The 18,787-nt window shown below is 33.8% G+C and overlaps 3 protein-coding genes across 8 annotated transcripts in view; 1 reads left to right on the forward strand and 2 right to left on the reverse strand.

The window, feature by feature from the left end:
• Positions 1 to 7,436, reverse strand: part of LOC149734408 (piezo-type mechanosensitive ion channel component 1-like) — a 38,647-nt gene extending 31,211 nt beyond the window's left edge. For 3 of the 6 annotated variants that reach the window (XM_089882107.1, XM_089882108.1, XM_089882106.1), the window contains exons 1-11: positions 7,270 to 7,436; positions 6,896 to 6,988; positions 6,488 to 6,610; positions 6,177 to 6,219; positions 5,225 to 5,328; positions 4,636 to 4,767; positions 3,635 to 3,746; positions 3,230 to 3,331; positions 2,819 to 2,981; positions 1,649 to 1,726; positions 474 to 515 (exon numbers count right to left, since the gene is read on the reverse strand). In XM_089882107.1, the coding sequence (XP_089738233.1) occupies positions 474 to 515; positions 1,649 to 1,726; positions 2,819 to 2,981; positions 3,230 to 3,331; positions 3,635 to 3,746; positions 4,636 to 4,767; positions 5,225 to 5,328; positions 6,177 to 6,219; positions 6,488 to 6,610; positions 6,896 to 6,988; positions 7,270 to 7,336 (1,059 nt within the window). In that variant the 5' untranslated portion in view covers positions 7,337 to 7,436. The remainder of the gene's footprint in view (positions 1 to 473; positions 516 to 1,648; positions 1,727 to 2,818; positions 2,982 to 3,229; positions 3,332 to 3,634; positions 3,747 to 4,635; positions 4,768 to 5,224; positions 5,329 to 6,176; positions 6,220 to 6,487; positions 6,611 to 6,895; positions 6,989 to 7,269) is intronic. The other 3 variants (XM_089882112.1, XM_089882111.1, XM_089882110.1) reach the window with 3 other exon arrangements.
• Positions 7,437 to 8,879: 1,443 nt separating this feature from the next.
• On the reverse strand, positions 8,880 to 15,982 carry LOC149734409 (pseudouridylate synthase 1 homolog). The gene is made up of 11 exons (XM_089881672.1): positions 15,824 to 15,982; positions 14,549 to 14,651; positions 14,168 to 14,214; positions 13,589 to 13,774; positions 12,824 to 12,926; positions 12,349 to 12,477; positions 11,431 to 11,606; positions 11,010 to 11,148; positions 10,293 to 10,428; positions 9,649 to 9,757; positions 8,880 to 9,351 (listed from the first exon to the last, which is right to left on the reverse strand). Exons 1-11 carry the CDS (start codon positions 15,881 to 15,883, stop codon positions 8,944 to 8,946), a joined length of 1,596 nt encoding a protein of 531 aa, XP_089737798.1. The 5' UTR covers positions 15,884 to 15,982; the 3' UTR covers positions 8,880 to 8,943.
• A 153-nt stretch (positions 15,983 to 16,135) lies between these two features.
• Positions 16,136 to 17,788, forward strand: LOC149734410 (selenoprotein K-like). Its single transcript, XM_089881686.1, has 4 exons — positions 16,136 to 16,293; positions 16,572 to 16,656; positions 16,899 to 16,973; positions 17,263 to 17,788. Exons 1-4 carry the CDS (start codon positions 16,275 to 16,277, stop codon positions 17,360 to 17,362), a joined length of 279 nt encoding a protein of 92 aa, XP_089737812.1. The 5' UTR covers positions 16,136 to 16,274; the 3' UTR covers positions 17,363 to 17,788.
• The last annotated feature ends 999 nt before the right edge of the window (positions 17,789 to 18,787 follow it).

Consider the following 18,787-nt stretch of genomic DNA (forward strand, 5'->3'; position numbering starts at 1 on the left):
CCACAGGCAACACTATGTCACATAGACTATGTGCTAAAGAGTCATTCATCACGCTGTAGGTTAAAGGACCACATTCCCAATCAGAACATACTATGTTTTAATAAAAGGGACATTTACAGTTTTACACTAGACGTAAATGAAAAAGCCACAAAAAAGCTATCTTCAAATGAAAGAAAGCACCGCAATCACTATGGGTTAAAGAAAACAAGGACATTTACACAATGAATTAAATAAAAAGACCCCAAAACTAGTTTAGAGTTAAATGAAAGTCACAACCATAGCAAAAATTAGTTAAAAGACAACACTACAGTCTACAATCACACTTTGGGTTAAATGCAAAGATGCAGAACCAGGTTAGAGTTTAATGAAAGACCCCAAAACCAGTTTTAGAGTTAAATGAAAGAACAACCAAGCACAATGTGTTAAAACAAGTACAATCACACTATGTGTTAAATGCAAATATAACAACAGACTTGGTTAACTGCAGTATGGTCATCTTCATTCACTAAAACAACCTGAAACAAACTTTATTTAGTTGGCTACCAAAACAACTCACACCAAAAAATATGTTTAATTAATGTGGGGTAAGATGGATACCATTAGCACATAATATCCCATATTTCCTAATCATGTTTTTTCCTTCTTTATGTTTTTTTTTTTTAAAAGTATTATGAAAATTTAATATAAAAATAATCTTTTATAAAAAAAACACACAAACAGTTGTAAATTAATAATTTCTAATTTTACAAAACCACACACTTTGTTAGGAAAGCAAATATTTAAGGAAATTACCAGTTTAATAAAAGCCAAGAATAGTTTTAAAAGGAAATTGAAAAACTTATTGTATAAAGTATTAGTATCACCGGAAAATAGACACTCAAGCTGAAGCTTTATTTAAAGCAAATTAATATCAAGGTTTTAAGCGTAACTATTTTAAAATAAACTGTTAGATATATAAAAAAATATTTTTTTATAGAATTAAAAAATAAACAAAAATACTTTGTGTAGTAGGGTGGGGGGAGATGGGACACCTTTAGCACTTAATATCCAAATATCCTGATCGTGTTTTAAACAATTAACAGCGGTCTATGGGAGTCGTGAGGATATAGTTTTATAATTCTTTGAATGTTCTTTGTTTACTAATAAATGGGACGAGAAAACAGAATGAAAAGGTGTCCCATCCTCCCCCACCCTACTATAATTAAAATGCAGTAACAGTTAACAAAATAAGCAACATTACTTTAAGTAAGAATTTAATAAAACCATTTAAACAAAATTTGGGCCAAATATAAACAAAATTCAAGATGACACCATTAAACAGAAGCCGTAAAAAAATAATAAAATAAATATCTCCAATACAATTGTCACTTTAACTACACGACCCCACACGTTTCACCTCATATTTTACTCCATTGCTTTGCCTTGTCTATTTTGAAATGTAAGTTAAACTAACTATTCAATATGGGCCACTTAGACTAATGTTTTAAATATGTTTAAAATTGGCCAACTATGTTGAAAGCATGAGGTGTATTAAACCCCTGGTTTCCCACCCCAAGGATAAACATGAAAGTATCCCAACTCGACAGTGAGCATGAGGTGTATAAAGCCACCACAGTATACCCCATTGTTGTCATCATAGCTAACTTACCCTTCGTTCCGAATTTGGCGTTCGTTTTGAACCACTAGGTAGCACTGGTAAGTCTTCGTTTAACTGTTTCGCCAATGCCTAAAAAATTTTGGCAAAAAATAATAAGCACAAATAAATTTGAAATTGCACAAAAAATCAGAGTGTGGAAAAGTAAATTGATTTGAATTTCACATGCAATGATTTAAATAAAAGAAAATGACAATTTTATCTCGGTATATATTTCAATATGGGGTAAAGTAATAAAAACTCATAGCAAAAAATATATTGTATGTGAACAAATTCCTCTTTTTGTTTAAAAAAAGTAAAAAGCAATGGGTTACATTTTAGCCATGTATGGTTAAAATAAACAAATTCAAAGGTTACACATTATATGCTTGCATTAGAGTTGAAATAACCTAGCTAATACGAACTTATAGCATAAATACATTGTATGTGGACAAATTTTTAAATTTATTTTAAATAGGCATGAAATAAATTTTTATCATGTGATAAACAAGATATACAAACAAACTGAACACTGTATACGAAAATTCCTAAATTTTGTTCTAAATAAGTAAAAAGTAATGAGTTACATGTTAGTAAAATGGGACATGGCTCATACTAAAAATTTTAGATACCGATATAATAGACAACGTATGTAACTTAGCATGTAAACAAATTCACAGGTTACAGATTATATTCTGACATTATAACTTAAATACCTAATCGCATAACACATATATTAGATATAAACCAATATGTTTGACACCTATGTGATTAACTTAGAAATAAGAGGCCTAACTCATTATTAAGTGACATTTAAAACCAAGAAATACCCCTGAAACATTACTTACTCTGAAAAACACCCCTAAAACATTAAAAATACCCCTAAAAAACACCCCTTAAAACATTAAAAATACCCCTAACACATTAAAAATACCCCTAAAACATTAAAAATACCCCTAAAACATTAAAAATACCCCTAACACATTAAAAATACCCCCAAAACATTAAAAATACCCCTAAAACATTAAAAATACCCCTAACACATTAAAAATACCCCTAAACATTAAAAATACCCCTAAAAACACCCCTAAAACATTAAAAACACCCCTAAAACATTAAAAATACCCCTAAAAAACACCCCTAAAACATTAAAATTACCCTTTACTACCACATAAACCATCTTACCCAATAATCTCTGAAGAACATTCTGACCCCCACAGCCATGGACCAAAGCAGAAGGAAAATACTTGCAGGCCCAACATACACCGTCCACTTCAACCCAGGGTAGAGCAGAAGTGCGTTGGGGGTTGTACAGTTCGTGTATATGATTGGGGTTAAACCAAATAATCTGGGGATAGAGTATTTAGACTGTTGGAAAGAAATGTCAGTTTTTCAAGTGCTGGGCAACTTTGGAAGTTAAAATATGAGTGTTTTAAGCCCATTTTCTGGTTACCATAATTAACTTATTTATCCTCGCATTAAAAGGCAATGACAGTTGTTATAACAGGAGTGTTCAGTTTTATTAGTAATAATAATCCCATATTGTTACAATATAGCCACACATATTATGACATCACACCACACATTGTTACATACCTCGTATAAATTGATTCTTTTGGAATAAGATCTTGAATATGTTGGATTTGATATAGATATAACATTAACAGTTGAAAACTTGCAATGGCACACAAGAATGCCCTGTTTTGTGAGTCATAATCAGTGAACAAAGAAAAAAAATAACAGAAATTAAAAAAAAAAATTGTGATAAAAAAATTAAAAATGTGTTTTCTGATCATAATTATAAACCATTTAAAATGAAATCATTTCCAGGTTTTGACAAAAATAAAAAAATACTTTTAAACATTCTATGACAAAAATATCCTGAAAAAAATTTATCTTAAGCCAAGTCATATTTGAATCGCCAAGTTGTTAATTGTTTAATTGGAATTAATATGCAGTTATAAATAGCTTTATGATGTAACAATGTCCCTTATGACAAACCTCATAAGAGCAACAGCCGGTGTAAGAAGTGGTTTATGAAACGCCCACATCATGGATAATGTGATGAATGATAAGAGATATATACTGGATACAACACTGGGGTAAGCAATGCCTGTGTTTACGTACGGTTATAAACAAGATAGCTAGGCATATTATAAATATAATTATCACTTTTTAGTAGCTGATTATTGTAAAGCAACCAACGTTTTGAAACCCATACAATAGGATTAGTTTTAGGCTATTATATATATAGGAGATATATACTAGATACCACGCTGGGGTACGCAATGCCTGTTTTTGTATAAGAAACAAATAGGTTGGTTAAAACTGTAATTAATCCATTGAATATTACATAGCCTATTCAATACTGGTAATACCAAAGTTTTAAAGGAATAAAACAATATATATATTAAAAAAAGGCCATGGATAGAGTATTGAAATAAAGTTACTAAAGACCACGCTGGGGTACGCATTTCCTGTGTTTATGTAGGTCTATAAACTGGAGGCCTATTGTAATTATAATTATCTTCAAAGGGCTTTTTACGGTAAAACAACAATGTTCGGAATTTCTGTGTATATGTATAACCATGCCTGTCTTCTGCTTATATGTATAATGAAGCAGAAGGAATGCCTGTGTATATTCAAGCGTGTATATATGAGTTATACCAGAATAGGTGAGTACTAACAGGATGTTGGTGCAAGGCTCATTGCAACTATATTAATCTTCACCCTATTTTTTATTGTAAAACTTTCAACAGTTTAACTTCCGAAATGGGATGTCTTTATCAGGATAATGGTATACTCAGTATAGTAACACATAGGTTGTGTAGCATATGACTTAAATATATATTAAAGGCATGGTTTGTGGCATGGCCATGGTATTTCCTAGATGCCGTGGCTTCAAGTGCCACAGAATTTTCTGTGGCATAAAGTGCCATAAACGTTCAGGCATAATTTAAAAATTGATAAATCTACCAGAAACTATACTTATATAAGCTTACCTGCCACAGCTAGCAAAATCACTGTTAAAAACAAAACAAATCCATTCATTGCTTTTTCACGAGAAACTTCACTTTTAAGTTGTTGAGTGGTTTGTGCATTCGTTTGTTGATCTTCGTGTTCGTGTAGGTAGGCTAGGGGTAAAGTGAAAAAAAAATGAATGTAACTTATTTATCCTCGCGTGGTGGAGCAACCACAGTTGTTATAACACGGGTGTTCTGTTCCATAAACTTCGTGTACGCTTACCAGTTACCATGTATGTAATTTATTTATCCTCGCATGGTGGGCAACGACAGTCTATATAGCATGGCCGCATGGGTGTTCTGTTTCATACACCTGCTGCATGCTTATAAGTTAAAACAAATTTGTTGTATGTGATTGTTTTTCTCTTCATGAACGAAAATTAGAACAAGCCATTAGTGACTAGTTTATAGGTAAATATATTTCTATACAAACATGTAAATTAGCTGTGTAGTTACAACAGACATTGTGCTAGAAACTAACTTTTTCACAGGATTAGGGGTTTAAATATTTCCACCTTCCCTGATATTATGAAAGATAGGTGCCTAAGAATGCAAGTAATGCTCTTACCTTCTGACTTATTGATCAATATCATTGTAATGACTGAGACAATAAAAGTTGCCACATCTGGAACAATTAATCGGCAAATATTTGCTACACTTGTTGAATCCAATCTGTACAAAATAGTTGTAATGTATGAATGGGCATTAGTAATGTTACATATAGTAGGATGGGGAAAATGGGACACCTTTTCATTCTATTTTCTCGTCCCGTTTAGTAGTAAACAAAGAATATTTAAAGAATTATAAAACCTTGTCCTCACGACTCCCATAGACCGTTGTTATTTGTTTAAAACACGACCAGGATATTTATATATTTTGTGCTAAAGGTGTCCCATCTTCCCCCACCCCACTATATATCCACCAATAAGACTATATATCCACCAATAATCAGTTTTATATTAGCAACCATTGTGAGATGCTTCCTATATGGTTCAAAAACCATGTTTTTATCTTTTAATTTGGATAAAATAAATGAAATAGTTTTGGTTAAAAAGCAAGGCATTAATTTTAACAGACAAAAGAAATTTTGATTAAATAAAGTGGTTGTTACACCTTATCAGAAGCAACTCAGGGGGTTTCAAATGAATTAAGCATTAAATAACCATGTGGGTGAGGTCCTTGTCAAGGACTTGAAATTTAGGACAGATTTAAATTGGAAGAAATGTATGGGAAAGACAGGAGTTAAGACATTAGAGTGTCCTGTTTTATTTTAACTTGGAAGTTCAGGGGAAACTGAAGCTATTTTATTGAAATTTACAGGAATACATATTGTCATACAATTGCAATGGGAAATTAAGGGAAAGCAATAGATGTTGCCATGTCACTTTAAATGTATTGAATATCATGACAGTCAAATTCCACCACTCCCACTCATATGGATATATATTAACAAACTAAAATATATTTTGAAGTGCCCTATATGGAATGTAACTTGATTTTACTAATTATGGCAACCGTACCTTTGAAATCCAACGTAGCGCGCAGTTCTTTCTGCAAATGAACCTGAAAAGGACATTTTACATTTAAGCTTTATTAAATAACATGTCCATTTACGTATAATATATAGCAAAAGGTCAAAGCAGCTATTCGTCAGAGAGCCAGTCTCTAGAAATTAGCAGTTCTGGACAGGATCAGGCGAATGCAATATAGTTTTCGCATAAACGCACAACTGCTAAGAATCGCATTAAACTTACAAGGTGACGTTAAACTTATGGTAAACGCCAGAAACCCCAGTAATATATAAGAAGGTCTACGCGTAGTAGTAACTTACATGGTGGTCCCAGCAAACTGCCATAAGGTTTCTTTACGGCTAATGCAACCTGGAATGCAGCATGAGCAAGCACAAACATGCCCGAGAACACAAGTGTGACAAAACAATACCTTCTCCATGAACCTGTGACGTCATAATGAACATTGTTACAAATTGAAAAATAAATCTCACAAAAAATAGTCAAAATTTGGCAAACAGAATATTGTAATAGCTTTTTTATAACAATGTAAATAAAAATCAGCCATGGGCCAACTGTGGCCTAAATGGGTGAATTAGGTTTTTATATTAAGGTCCAAACAAAGTGGCAATGGGCCAACTCTGTAATAAATCTCTGGTCCTCTTACTTGCAGTAAGACCTTACCCATAAAGAATATAAGGTTTGTAGAAATAAATGAATATATAACTTACGCATATATAGTCCACGCAATCTGGGGGAATAAGGAAGAGTTATCAAGTACAAACAATAAAATGCTGATAGCCCATTGAAACGAAATATAACACCTGTAAAAATGGATAATGGTATTAATGTGTACTTGTAATCATAACATGGGTGTCTTTTTATACACCAGACACACATGGTGTATTCATATACACCCATGCTCACTGTGAAGTTAGGATACATTCATGTTTATCCTCGATGTCAAAAATCAAGGGTTTAATACACGAGTGTTACACACAATACATGGTGGCTTCATACACCTCATGGTCAATATATAAACACCAATACAAGTATTAATAAGCAATTGATTAACCATAATATATAAACAGAAAAACTATCTTACTGGTAAATAAGGTTGCTGGAAGAAGAAACCAGAAAAAGAACCACGTCGCAGATAGTAGGAGAACCATCGTTTTATGTTGTTTCTATGCTTCGTTCAATATCAGAAAGTATCACAGTTAAACATAATCAAGTTTATCTAACTCAAGCTTAAAGAATAAGAGTAAATATTAGGTGAATTGTGGCAAATACACTTAGAAATCATAATTTATTGATGTATGTACTTAAATTCTTTCAATAACATGGCTATGGCCTAATTCTAGTATATATTACTACTATATTACATTCAGTTACAATATATATATTTATATATACTAGAATATTTATATATTTATATATACTAGAATTTAAAACTGCTCCTTTGAATCTGGTATAAAAGTAATTGCAGTGAGTAGTGGTGTTGTGTTATTTGTTATCTTTTAATGTCCTAATCTAAACACACTGATGCTAACTTAATGTCCTTCTTTATAAAAGCAAAATAACATAAGTTTCATTTGAAATATAGCAGTGCTATTGCAGAACCCTGATCCATAACCCCAACCACTAACCCCAGACTTTACCCATATAACTATAACGTATCCTATACCTTTAGCCTCATTCATAAACTGTATGGTTTATTCTCACTCAGAAACGAACATGTTCGTGCGCACAGTAGCAATGAAAAGAGATGATAAAAACATGATAAGTCATCGGGTACGGATATAAGTTTTCCATAGCGTGCAGTACTTGCGTGAGAAGCCCCGTTTTCGCTGGTGGGCCATTCAAAACACGACCCCTTAGTCACGAAAACCACTTCAATGGGGTTATGCCAGTTTCCGCTAAAATAAGGGAGTTCCCCTGTGACGAGGGTAGTGACGATTAGAAACTCATATGACGCATTTATAACGTCTCCCCAAAGACCGGGTATTAACATTTATTCTCCTATTTGAATGGATTTGTATGCATTTTCATATATAATCGTGTAATATTTCCCTTATCTGACCGCATAAACAGTTAATTTTGAATTTAATTGGACTTTCTGCAATAACATTCTGTTTCGTGTTGTTTTCATTGTCGTAGGCAAAATCATGTGCCTTATAACAACTTTTCGCATTAATGAAGCATTACTTTCTGCTCCAATTACTCCCTTTAGTTATAACTTCAATTGAGGGACAGTTGTTTAATTTACTTCCGTTCTACTTGTCACGCAATAGTTACCGCTTCGTCTGTTATATAAAGAAACGCAAAGTGAGATTGATCCACGAAAAATATTGACTAGAAATTTATGCCACCGGGGCAAAAAAACATGGCTGTTTATCGGTATACCATGTACAACATACCGTTTCATCACACATGATAAAATCTGCACTGTCTTACATGATAACTAAGCTCTAATTTTATTTGATGTACAAAATACTGAACTAAAACAGATTAAATTTAATAAATATTGCTATATGTCTTTTTATCCACACACTGCAATAGCTTCAGCAGCTCGACTGTGGGCATGAGAGTGGCAACCATGGATAAGTCACTCAAGATCCCACCCACAAGGGTATAAATGACCAAATCAACCAAAAGTCATGTCTGTTTATCCACACACTACAATAGCTTCAACAGCTCGACATAAACAATGAGTTTCCACACAAAACTTAATTTATTATAAAACGATGGCAATTAAAAATGACAATCACATATATCGCTATGTCATAGAAGTCTTTTGTTTTTTCGCTACTGGTTCTGATGTCACAATTGCCCCATTCATGACCTCATTAAGTTTCTTGTTAACAGAACAGTCTTCATTTTTCAAACCGTTTGTGACATCATGACCAGGAGTTTCTTTATCAAAACTTAAATCCTCTTTACTGCCATCTAAGGGAAGGCATTCAGTAGATTTACAGTCATTAGGTGGCGTTAGTGATACAACTTTTTCAGATTTTTTTGATTCAGGTGTGTCATTGGTTTCTTTATTCAAACTAGATTTCTCTTTACTGCCGTCTAAGGGAAGGCATTCAGTAGATTTACAGTCATTAGGGGGCACTAGTGATTTAACTTTCACAGATTCAGTTGCGTCTTCGGTTTTTGTTTCATTTTCCAATTTCTTTTTACTCTGCAAAGTTTAGAAGAAATTAATAACATTTAAGTTATCTTTTATAAAGCACAGAAAAGTCCTGTTTTGATATGTTTTAAACCCCTAGTGCGTTTATAGTGACTGTTGTTTGCTTCTAATTTTTTAATCGTCTTACTGTTTTAATTAATATAATATTTGTTATTGTAATTGACAAGATTAATTAAATTTATCTTTTTATGTTTATTTTATGATATTTGCAAAAAAAATTAACTATGAAAACACATGTTGTCATAAACAACATTATGACATCACAAAGAACAATATGACATCACACACCCATTCTTTAACTTGATACTCCCATTGTTCCTTGGAAGATTTCCCGGAGTAATCATGACGTGACAAAGTTTCCAACCAATCCAACATGGACGACTCTTCAATTTCTTTCCTGAGTGAATGGAAGTAAATTGATAAACGTGGGTAAATGAATGGATGGGTGAATAAATGTATAATAGGTTGGGGGAAGATAGGAAACCTTTTCATTCTATTTTCTCGCCTAATTTGGTTGTAAACAAAGAAAGTGCAAAGAATTATAAAAGCGTATCCTCATGACTCCCATAGATCGTTGTTAATTGTTTAAAAGACGATCAGGATATTTGGATATCATGTGCTAAAGGTGTCCCACCTGACCCCACCCCACTGTATGACTGAATATATATATATATGTATGACTGCATATATTAAAAAAATAAATAAATGTAATTTATTAACCTTAGCGTTGCTTGAAAATGACAGTCTTTATAACTCAGGTGGTCTGCTTTGTATAGCTTGTGCTCGCTTACCAGTTACCACGAATGTAACTTTGTGGGTGATTGCTTTACTATATGTATGACAAATTACCCTCACCAACCAGTTTATCATTTGTTGTTACAATTAACATGCCCACTTGTCCCAATGGTTACAATGATGATTACACCTCTTACTTATAAATATAGGGAAATATCCTCGTTTTTCTGAACTCATCAATCTTGTCTTGGACATCAGTGAAGTCGACCCCACCATGTTGCTTCGCTGGGCCTTTGTTAAAGCCATCGTAATGGACTTTCTCCAATACAAGACCTGTAGATTGAATTGACTGGGTAAAAAGGTTTTGTGATAATGCTTTGTAAAGCTAAACAGTCTATGTGGTGGGTCAACAGCCTAAATTTAAAACAAGAAACCTGTGGGTTCAATTAACTTTTATCAGAAAACAGTTTAAACACGTTATACTCTTAATTTGTTAAAACCATTATAATGGACTTTCTCTAATACAAGACCTGTAGTCATTTAACTTGGTTAAGATGTTTTGTAATACAACTATGTAAAGCTGAACTTTCCGTGTAGTGGGCCAATGGCTTAGCCTTAATACATGTTGGATTCAATTGATCAGATGATGAGTTTAGTGATATTACTTTGTGAATAGAAATTATGGGGTAATGGCCTCTCTATTAAAATACCTGTAGATTAAACTACCTGAATGATATGTTTTGTAATAATACCTTATAAACTAAACTGTCAGTGTACTGGCTCCCAATAACTAAGTCTCTAATAAAAGAACTATTCCCAAAATTCCCACCCATATAAATTACAATATCCTTCATAACCCTTTTAAACCCTATACCCATAGTATAACGACACATAACATAACAGTAAATACAAACCCGTTCCAGGAGCTTTAGGTATGTCTTCAAGGGGTTCAGAAAACGCTCGAATAAAATGTTGTTCTTTGGCCAATCCATTCACCATTGCTATTAGTAACCCGATCATCTTTCTGATTTGATGAAGCATGAAGCTTTGACCCTGTTTAGATAGTTGTGGGTTTAAAACAGGGGTTGTTTAACTTTATTGGTGGATTTTAGCACACTTGGAGTATCAATGTACAAATTTATTCCCTTAGAGAATGGAAACTCAATATCCAATTATATTATGGTTGTTGTATATGTTGTACATTAAATACAGTGGTGCATATAATCATAGTGTAAAGGTAAATGTAACAACTTTGGACTTTGCTATTATTACTAGATAATTGGTATTTACCACAATTTACATAAACTTTATGGGGTAAAATAAACCTAACCCAACCTTTATAGTCAATGTAATAAATTCCACATCTTGCACCAAGAATGGGTCCCCATGTTCAAACTCAATAATAAACCTTTGAGCGCTCATTTCACCCATGCGTTTTCCTGAGGTAAAGTTGTGAAAGGAATGGGTCCCTTTGTATCGATACAAGATTGACTTTACTTTCAGAAGTTTGTCTGTAAAATTAAAGGTAGAGTAGTTATCTAGGACACTGGGCTTAGTTGACTAATTCTCTATGGGTGAGGTCCTATGGCAAGGCACGACCTGAAGCCTGAGATTTGAGGCATAAAATTAGCCTATTACCCTGTGCTAAGGGATGCACATTACAGAATAATTAGGTGTTCCACGATATCCTAGAATACTTTATTTCGAATCTAGAATTTGGAATCTTTTTGTATTTATAAGAAAAAACGTATAAAGCCAAAACAGCCTAGCCGTAACGTATAGCAACCTTTGAAAAGCTTAAAAGTCCCACAAACACAAGAATTTTTTTTAATTTAATACCGAATCCCGTAATTAGATTTGGGACAAAAAGGATTTGAATCTCACAAATTTGAAATTCTATAATGTGCACCCCTACCTGTGCTTCATCCTTTTTTAAACGTTTACAAACTCATGCATGCACACCTAAATATTAAACCTTTTGGTTCTCATCCCCAAAATAAACATGAAAGTATCCTAACTCGACAGCGAGCATGAGTGTTAAAACCTTGGTTTTCCATCCTGAAGATAACCATAAAAGTATTCTATGCAAACAGTGGGCATTGGGTGTATACAACCACTGTCCACTATGTATGGTGGACACAACAAAGGTAGAACAAGACAACAAAAGTAAAACAAGACAACTCTATCACTAATACCTCAACTTATCTAATTATAACAATATTATTTTAAATTTTCTAACACTCGTTATCTTACCTTCCGTTATTTTATACGAAGTGTTTCCCGTCCCATAATCAGCGAATGCAAAAGTGGGGAGAGTGTATGAATATGTACGGCCCTCTGCTTTAAGTTGGGCATTGAATCCCTGGGTTGTGCGGCGCACAGCTGTGAACAAGTGTGTGGTTTTAATAGAATACAGTGACACATGCAAATAGAGCGTGACATTTTATATTGAAATAAACAAAGAGAATAAATGACATAAGGTTATTCCTGTCAAATGAATAAAATAAATGGAAAAGAATAAATGAAGAAAACTTATTTATTCTAACGTGGTGGGGTAACAGGAGTCGTTATAGCACAACTGTTTTGTGTTATTCACCTTGCGTCCAGTAATAAATAAATGACACTTATTTATTCTTGCATGGAAGAGCACCTACAGGAGGTATACCACAAGTGTTCATTTTCACACATCTATGCTCTGTAAATCAAACAATAAGACATAGCCACATACCCATAACAACAATATCTTCTGGTAGATGTTGGTTAATCAAACCAACTACATTTTCGTTCAATCTTAACTTGAGTGAAGCAACTTGTCCACATGTAGAAACTCCCTGGCAATACATTTGAATGAAAGAATGAATGAATGTAACTTACTTTATCCTCGCTTGGCCGGAAAACAACAGTCGTTATCACACAGGTTTAACACCTCGTGTCAGCTTACGAGTTACCATGTATGTTACAACCCATTAGTGACCACTGGTTTGGAGCAATTGCCGTTAAGTGTCTCGCCCAAGGACACATACGCCCACAATGGTAGCAGCGTCGAGCCTCGAATCCATTACCTTTGGGTTACAGGCAGGCGCACAAACCACTATGCCATGGCGCGGGATATTTGATATGTTACTAAGCTATATATAAAGGAAAAAACTGCAAATACTGTATATACCATGTTATTAATAAGCCAATGACATACTTGGGTTCTTTGAATCTGATTGCGACACACTTATTATTCAATCAGGTTTCCTATGTTTGACAACTGAGAGTTAACCTGCATTTTTTACAACATTGCCCCGGATTTTACTTAAAATTCATCAAACCTGACGCTTATACATGACACAAAGTTGTAAAACTCCAAAATTTTAAAACAGACGTTGCTTCTTTTGCAATGACTAACAATGTCATTTACAAGAGTCATATATCTTTTATAGGCCTACTATACCATTTTCTTTACCTAATTTGTGTCTATTAGGTATTCTGAGCCTCCAAACAATACCTTATCTGTCCTTGATGCGCTTTTATACGTCATCTTGTGAGGTTCTTGCACACAATTAGAAGGAACAACTTTAGCGTCAACAAGAGCTTGAAATAAATCTCCTTCTATAGTTTTGATCCATCTTTCCCCTCTGTTCATTTGAAGACCGTGGTAGTTTGCTCCACAGTATGCGAACAACATAGCAACCTTTAGGGTTAAAATTGCCGTATTAAAAAGAATGGTCTACATCTGTATGGCAGTAATAATGGAGTTTGAAAATATACTTATTTTTGCTGGATTTATTTCGCTATGCCCAAATCTGTCCATATATACAACACAATCGACTCATTATAATGGTTCAGTTTAAAAACTAAATCCCTATCCCAGCATGCACAAGGAACACTTTTGGTGTTTGAAATATCATTATTATTACTGTATTAATTTCGCTGTATTAAACATAACAGCCCATACATATTATTTATATGACATTATTGTCTATATTTTCAAACGGTTCGGTTTAAAACACCTAAAACTTTATTAATAATTCCTCATTGCAAAACAACAGTAAATAGTTGTAAATTGAATATAAAGCAAACTTACTTTTCTCTTTGGTCCAGACACAAGACCAGAGTTTGCTTCACTGCCCTCTATAAAAACAGCATTATAAAACTCAATAGGAAATGAAAATAAGGCACTAGTGAAGAATCATCCAGTACATTACAGATTAGGCTGGTGGAAAGTGTTAGAGGTTGGTAGTTAGGAGTTATGGGGCCAGTGGTTATATGCGTTGATGGTTGCGTTTAGCGGTTAAATAAATAAAAAAGCGAAATACCGGAGTTCTTAATTAGGGGTTAGTCGGGTAATTAGGGGTTAGTCGTTACAGTGGGTAGCCTATAACGGTTAGTGGTTGGTTGTTACGTTTACTGGTTAGCAGATAACGAACGTTTAATAGCACTGAAAATCAATAAAAAAGTGAAATACCGGAGTTCTTAATGTCAATTCCATCGTCAATTTTAGCTATGTTCGCGGCATCCATGGTTAAGTGTGGGAGTTGTGTAATAGAGGTTGTTGACAGTTGGTTTGGCTGGAAAAGGGAATAAATGATAAGATGGCAAACAAACTGTTTCATTCAAATACACCTTATGCGCAATGTCAAGATATAACATGAATGTCTTCCTATACCGGTCCCTTTAATTAGTGCATGTCCGCTAAGTCCGCTAAGTCCGCTAAGTCCGCTAAGTCCGCTAAGTCCACTAAGTCCGCTAAGTCCGCTAAGTCCGCTAAGTCCGCTAAGTCCGCTAAGTCCACTAAGTCCGCTAAGTCCACTTTTTATTTCTGTGATATAAACCCCGGTCCGTATATAAACATGAGTTATTTCATGTCGCTCATAGAAATCGTATAACGCACATCAAATGGGGCTAAATTGATCATAGACATAATATAAACTGCAGACTGACATTATCCTTACCGTTTTTCTGCCCTTTTGTACTTCCGTTTTAACCGTGAGCGTGTTTTAACGACTGTCGTTTTACCGTTAATTCTCATTGTTTTGCCTTTGTAAACTTTTCTGAATTTTGTTAGTGTGATTAAGGAGACAAAATAAAATCATTTTGACTTGGATAACACATAATTCATATATCACGACCAAGCGAGCTTACTACTGGACATCTTAGACGTGAATATTACAGACGTGGAAATAGCGGACATAGTCAATATTGCAGACATGGACTTAGTGGACTTAGCGAACTTAGTGGACTTAGCGGACTTAGCGGACTTAGCGGACTTAGTGGACTTAGTGGACTTAGCGGACTTAGCGGACTTAGCGGACATGCACTATTTAAAGGGACCCTTCCTATACAGTATACATCAGACACACATGATGTATTCATACCTCATGCTTACTGTCGAGTTATAACATGGGTGTCTTCTTATACACCAGACACATACGGTGTATTTATACACCCCATGCTCACTGAAGTTACAACATGGGTGTCTTCTTATACACCAGACACACATAGTGTATTCATACACCTCATGCTCACTGTCGAGTTATAACATGGGTGTCTTCTTATACACCAGACACACATGGTGTATTCATACCTCATGCTTACTGTCGAGTTATAACATGGGTGTCTTCTTATACACCAGACACACATAGTGTACTCATACACCTTATGCTCGCTATTAGTGTAAAGTTACAATCTGTGTGGAAATCCTTAAATTAAATTTATTCCACACATAATGGTACACCCATACCTTCTGTATACTGGTGAATCTGTAACGCCGCAATAAAATTCGCAGAGCAGATCGTAGCATTTATTTGCACGTTTCCCAGAAAGATTTCAAAACTATTGCACACAGGTTTTATCGTACAGTAATAACAGGTTTTCATACACGTGTGATTTTCGAAAAACATAAATATATTACAGACAGTTTACAACAATTTTAATTCAATAAAACATATTTATCTAAAATTCTTTAGGTAAAATCAAAAAAAAGGTGTACGTTTCGTTGTTAATTTGAGTTTTGTGTCGTCGGGGACGATTAAATGTTATTGCTACTTCTATGCGTACAGCTGATTTCTATTTGCTGAGTCATGATTTCAACATTTATGCGTCATCACTTTCGTTGAAAATATTTGTTTTGTTCATTAAAAGACATCGGAATATTATTTTATTAAAAAGTCGAAGAAATATACGAAACCATCATGGTTTACGTTTCCGCAGGTTCGTTAAAATAATACTAAATTTACATAAACTTATATTAAATACTTTGAATGTACCTTGTAGCCTACGTTGTAATGTTATGGAACATATTTAACACTTTGTTGCTATTTTTATGCTACATTTTTTATTTGGGATCTCCATAGTAGAACACTGGATGTTGGGGAAATGAGTTAATGTACCAACATTACATAAGTGTGGTTCATTTAAAATCCCAAGATCCGGTAAAAGAAAATACCGTTTTTAAATAAATTGAGTAAATGTAAAATTAATATTTTTAGGAGGAATCCAATCACAGCGCTCCATGTGGCGGGTTTCATTTATATCGGAATCTTTTTGGGGACTTATTAATTTTATTGTTCTCTTGTAAGTACATGTGCATTGTTTTTTTTAATATTGTCCAATATGTTCCAACAGTGAGTGCATATTTTATAACATACATATATATTGCAAAAAATAAATGATGACCTTTTTGGGGAACTGTATTTATTATTTTCCCATTTAAATTAGAAGAAAATTAAGTCACATTACTAAATAAATGAACCACAATTTTTAACTGCCAAGTAATTAACACAGCTCTAACATCATTCTTAATTCTCTCATTCCAGCTTCAAGACAATGGTCCAACCAGATCTTACAAAGCATGGAAGAGGTTTGCAATCAAACTACTCAGCGAAACCAAAGTATGAAAACCTCTTTCTATTATATATAGTAGGGGGGTGGGGCACCTTTTCATTCTATGTTTTCGTCTTATTTAGTATTAAACAAAGAATTATAAAACCGAATCCACACAACTCCCAATAAACAACTTTATATTAAAATGGGTCAATCTGCCATATTATTGCTATAATGTTGGTATTGTACGTAGAAGCAAAACATATTTTTAAAAAATATATACATTACAGCAGAAAAAAAATATTAAAAATTTACATTAAAGCGGGAATTTTTAAAAGTTACCATTTTATATTACAGCGGCGGGGATGATTCTGGCCCCCGCAGAAGAATGGGGGGTTTCAAGAGAAGTACTGGTCCCTCACCCCCACCTGCTGCAGGGGGTGGGTGAGGTCGGTAAATGCTTACCCCTAATTCTGGGGTAAGCACCTAAAAAGGGGGTCACATCACCTGTATTGTAAAAAAGTAGAAATTCTTGCATAGACTATCAGCTGTATAAGAATATTCCTAAGATTATTAGAATAGATGTAGATTTATTTGGATTGGTTTTGTGCTCCCTTTTTTATTAGAAATAACTTCATTATATGCTACATATGTATGTGTATATAATACATATATACATGTGTTGTATATTTAATGATGGGTTCTCACTAAACCTACCTTTGGTGTGAGAATCTTGAGGAGATGAAGTTTTTCTTTTATTGTTTTGTAAATAATTCTGATGCATTGTGTGCAATAATATGTTGTGCATGTGACATCATAATGCCTTGTCCGATGCTCTTTTGTTGTCATTGTAAATATGAGAATAAACTAAATGATGTCATAATGCGTATTCATGTATCACAGTCACAGTTTTCAGAATAAACTAAAAATATTCTCACAAGTTTTCACAGACTGTGATGTAATAAAACAATTATCATAACAATAATGAGCATTGTGATCAAATACATTGGAAGAGTTTAGGAAAATTAAGCAGAGTATAAAGATTTGTATGGTACATGTGTGGTAACTATATTAAATAATGAGTATAGGGATAAGTTATTACAAAAAAACATGTCCTTTATTATTTGTGTTTCTATAGGCGCCAAACTTTATAAAAGGCAGGGTGGGCAGGCATTCCATTAATCAGTTACGATTGGTTAACAGGAACGAGTGTTTAAATAACCCTGCCTCCCCAGCATTTTATAAAGTTTGGCGCCTAACTGTATTATACTGAATGTAATAACATAGGTGACTTGTATTTAAAGTGGGAGAGTTTACATATATATATATATTTAAGTTTATGTATGGGTGTGTATGTACTGTACAATATACAACATATAGTATATATAAACAAAACATTCAAATACCCTTCTAAAATGAAAGCATGGACATTATACTAGGATTGAGTGTTTAATGCTACAGGCTGTTTAGTACCAGAGGGGATGCATAATAAACACTGTCATTTTAGAAGGTCCCATAGGCGCCAAACCTGGGGTGGCATGGGGGGCAGGTGAACCCCTTAATTTTCTACACTTTATTACTCAGTAAACGTTACAACCAAAAAGTTAGATTTGTTTCACAGGATTGTGTGTCTAACTATTCCCGCCTCCCCTGTGTTTATAAAAGTTTGGCGCCTATTTGAAGGCAAAACAAAAGAATATAGTTGAATATAATTGCACACATAATATAGCAGGGCTTAAACACATTAGAAATGAACACCTTTTGAAGTACTTAAGTGGGCTTGCACTCAAGTACGCTTAATCTGGTATCAAATATTTAACTCACATGTTGAAATTAATACACCAGAAAAGCAATTTAAAAATTTGATACAAAGTAGTGTAGG

Source organism: Ciona robusta, chromosome 7, assembly GCF_009617815.1.
Source record: "Ciona robusta chromosome 7, ASM961781v2".
NCBI lineage: Eukaryota > Metazoa > Chordata > Ascidiacea > Phlebobranchia > Cionidae > Ciona > Ciona robusta.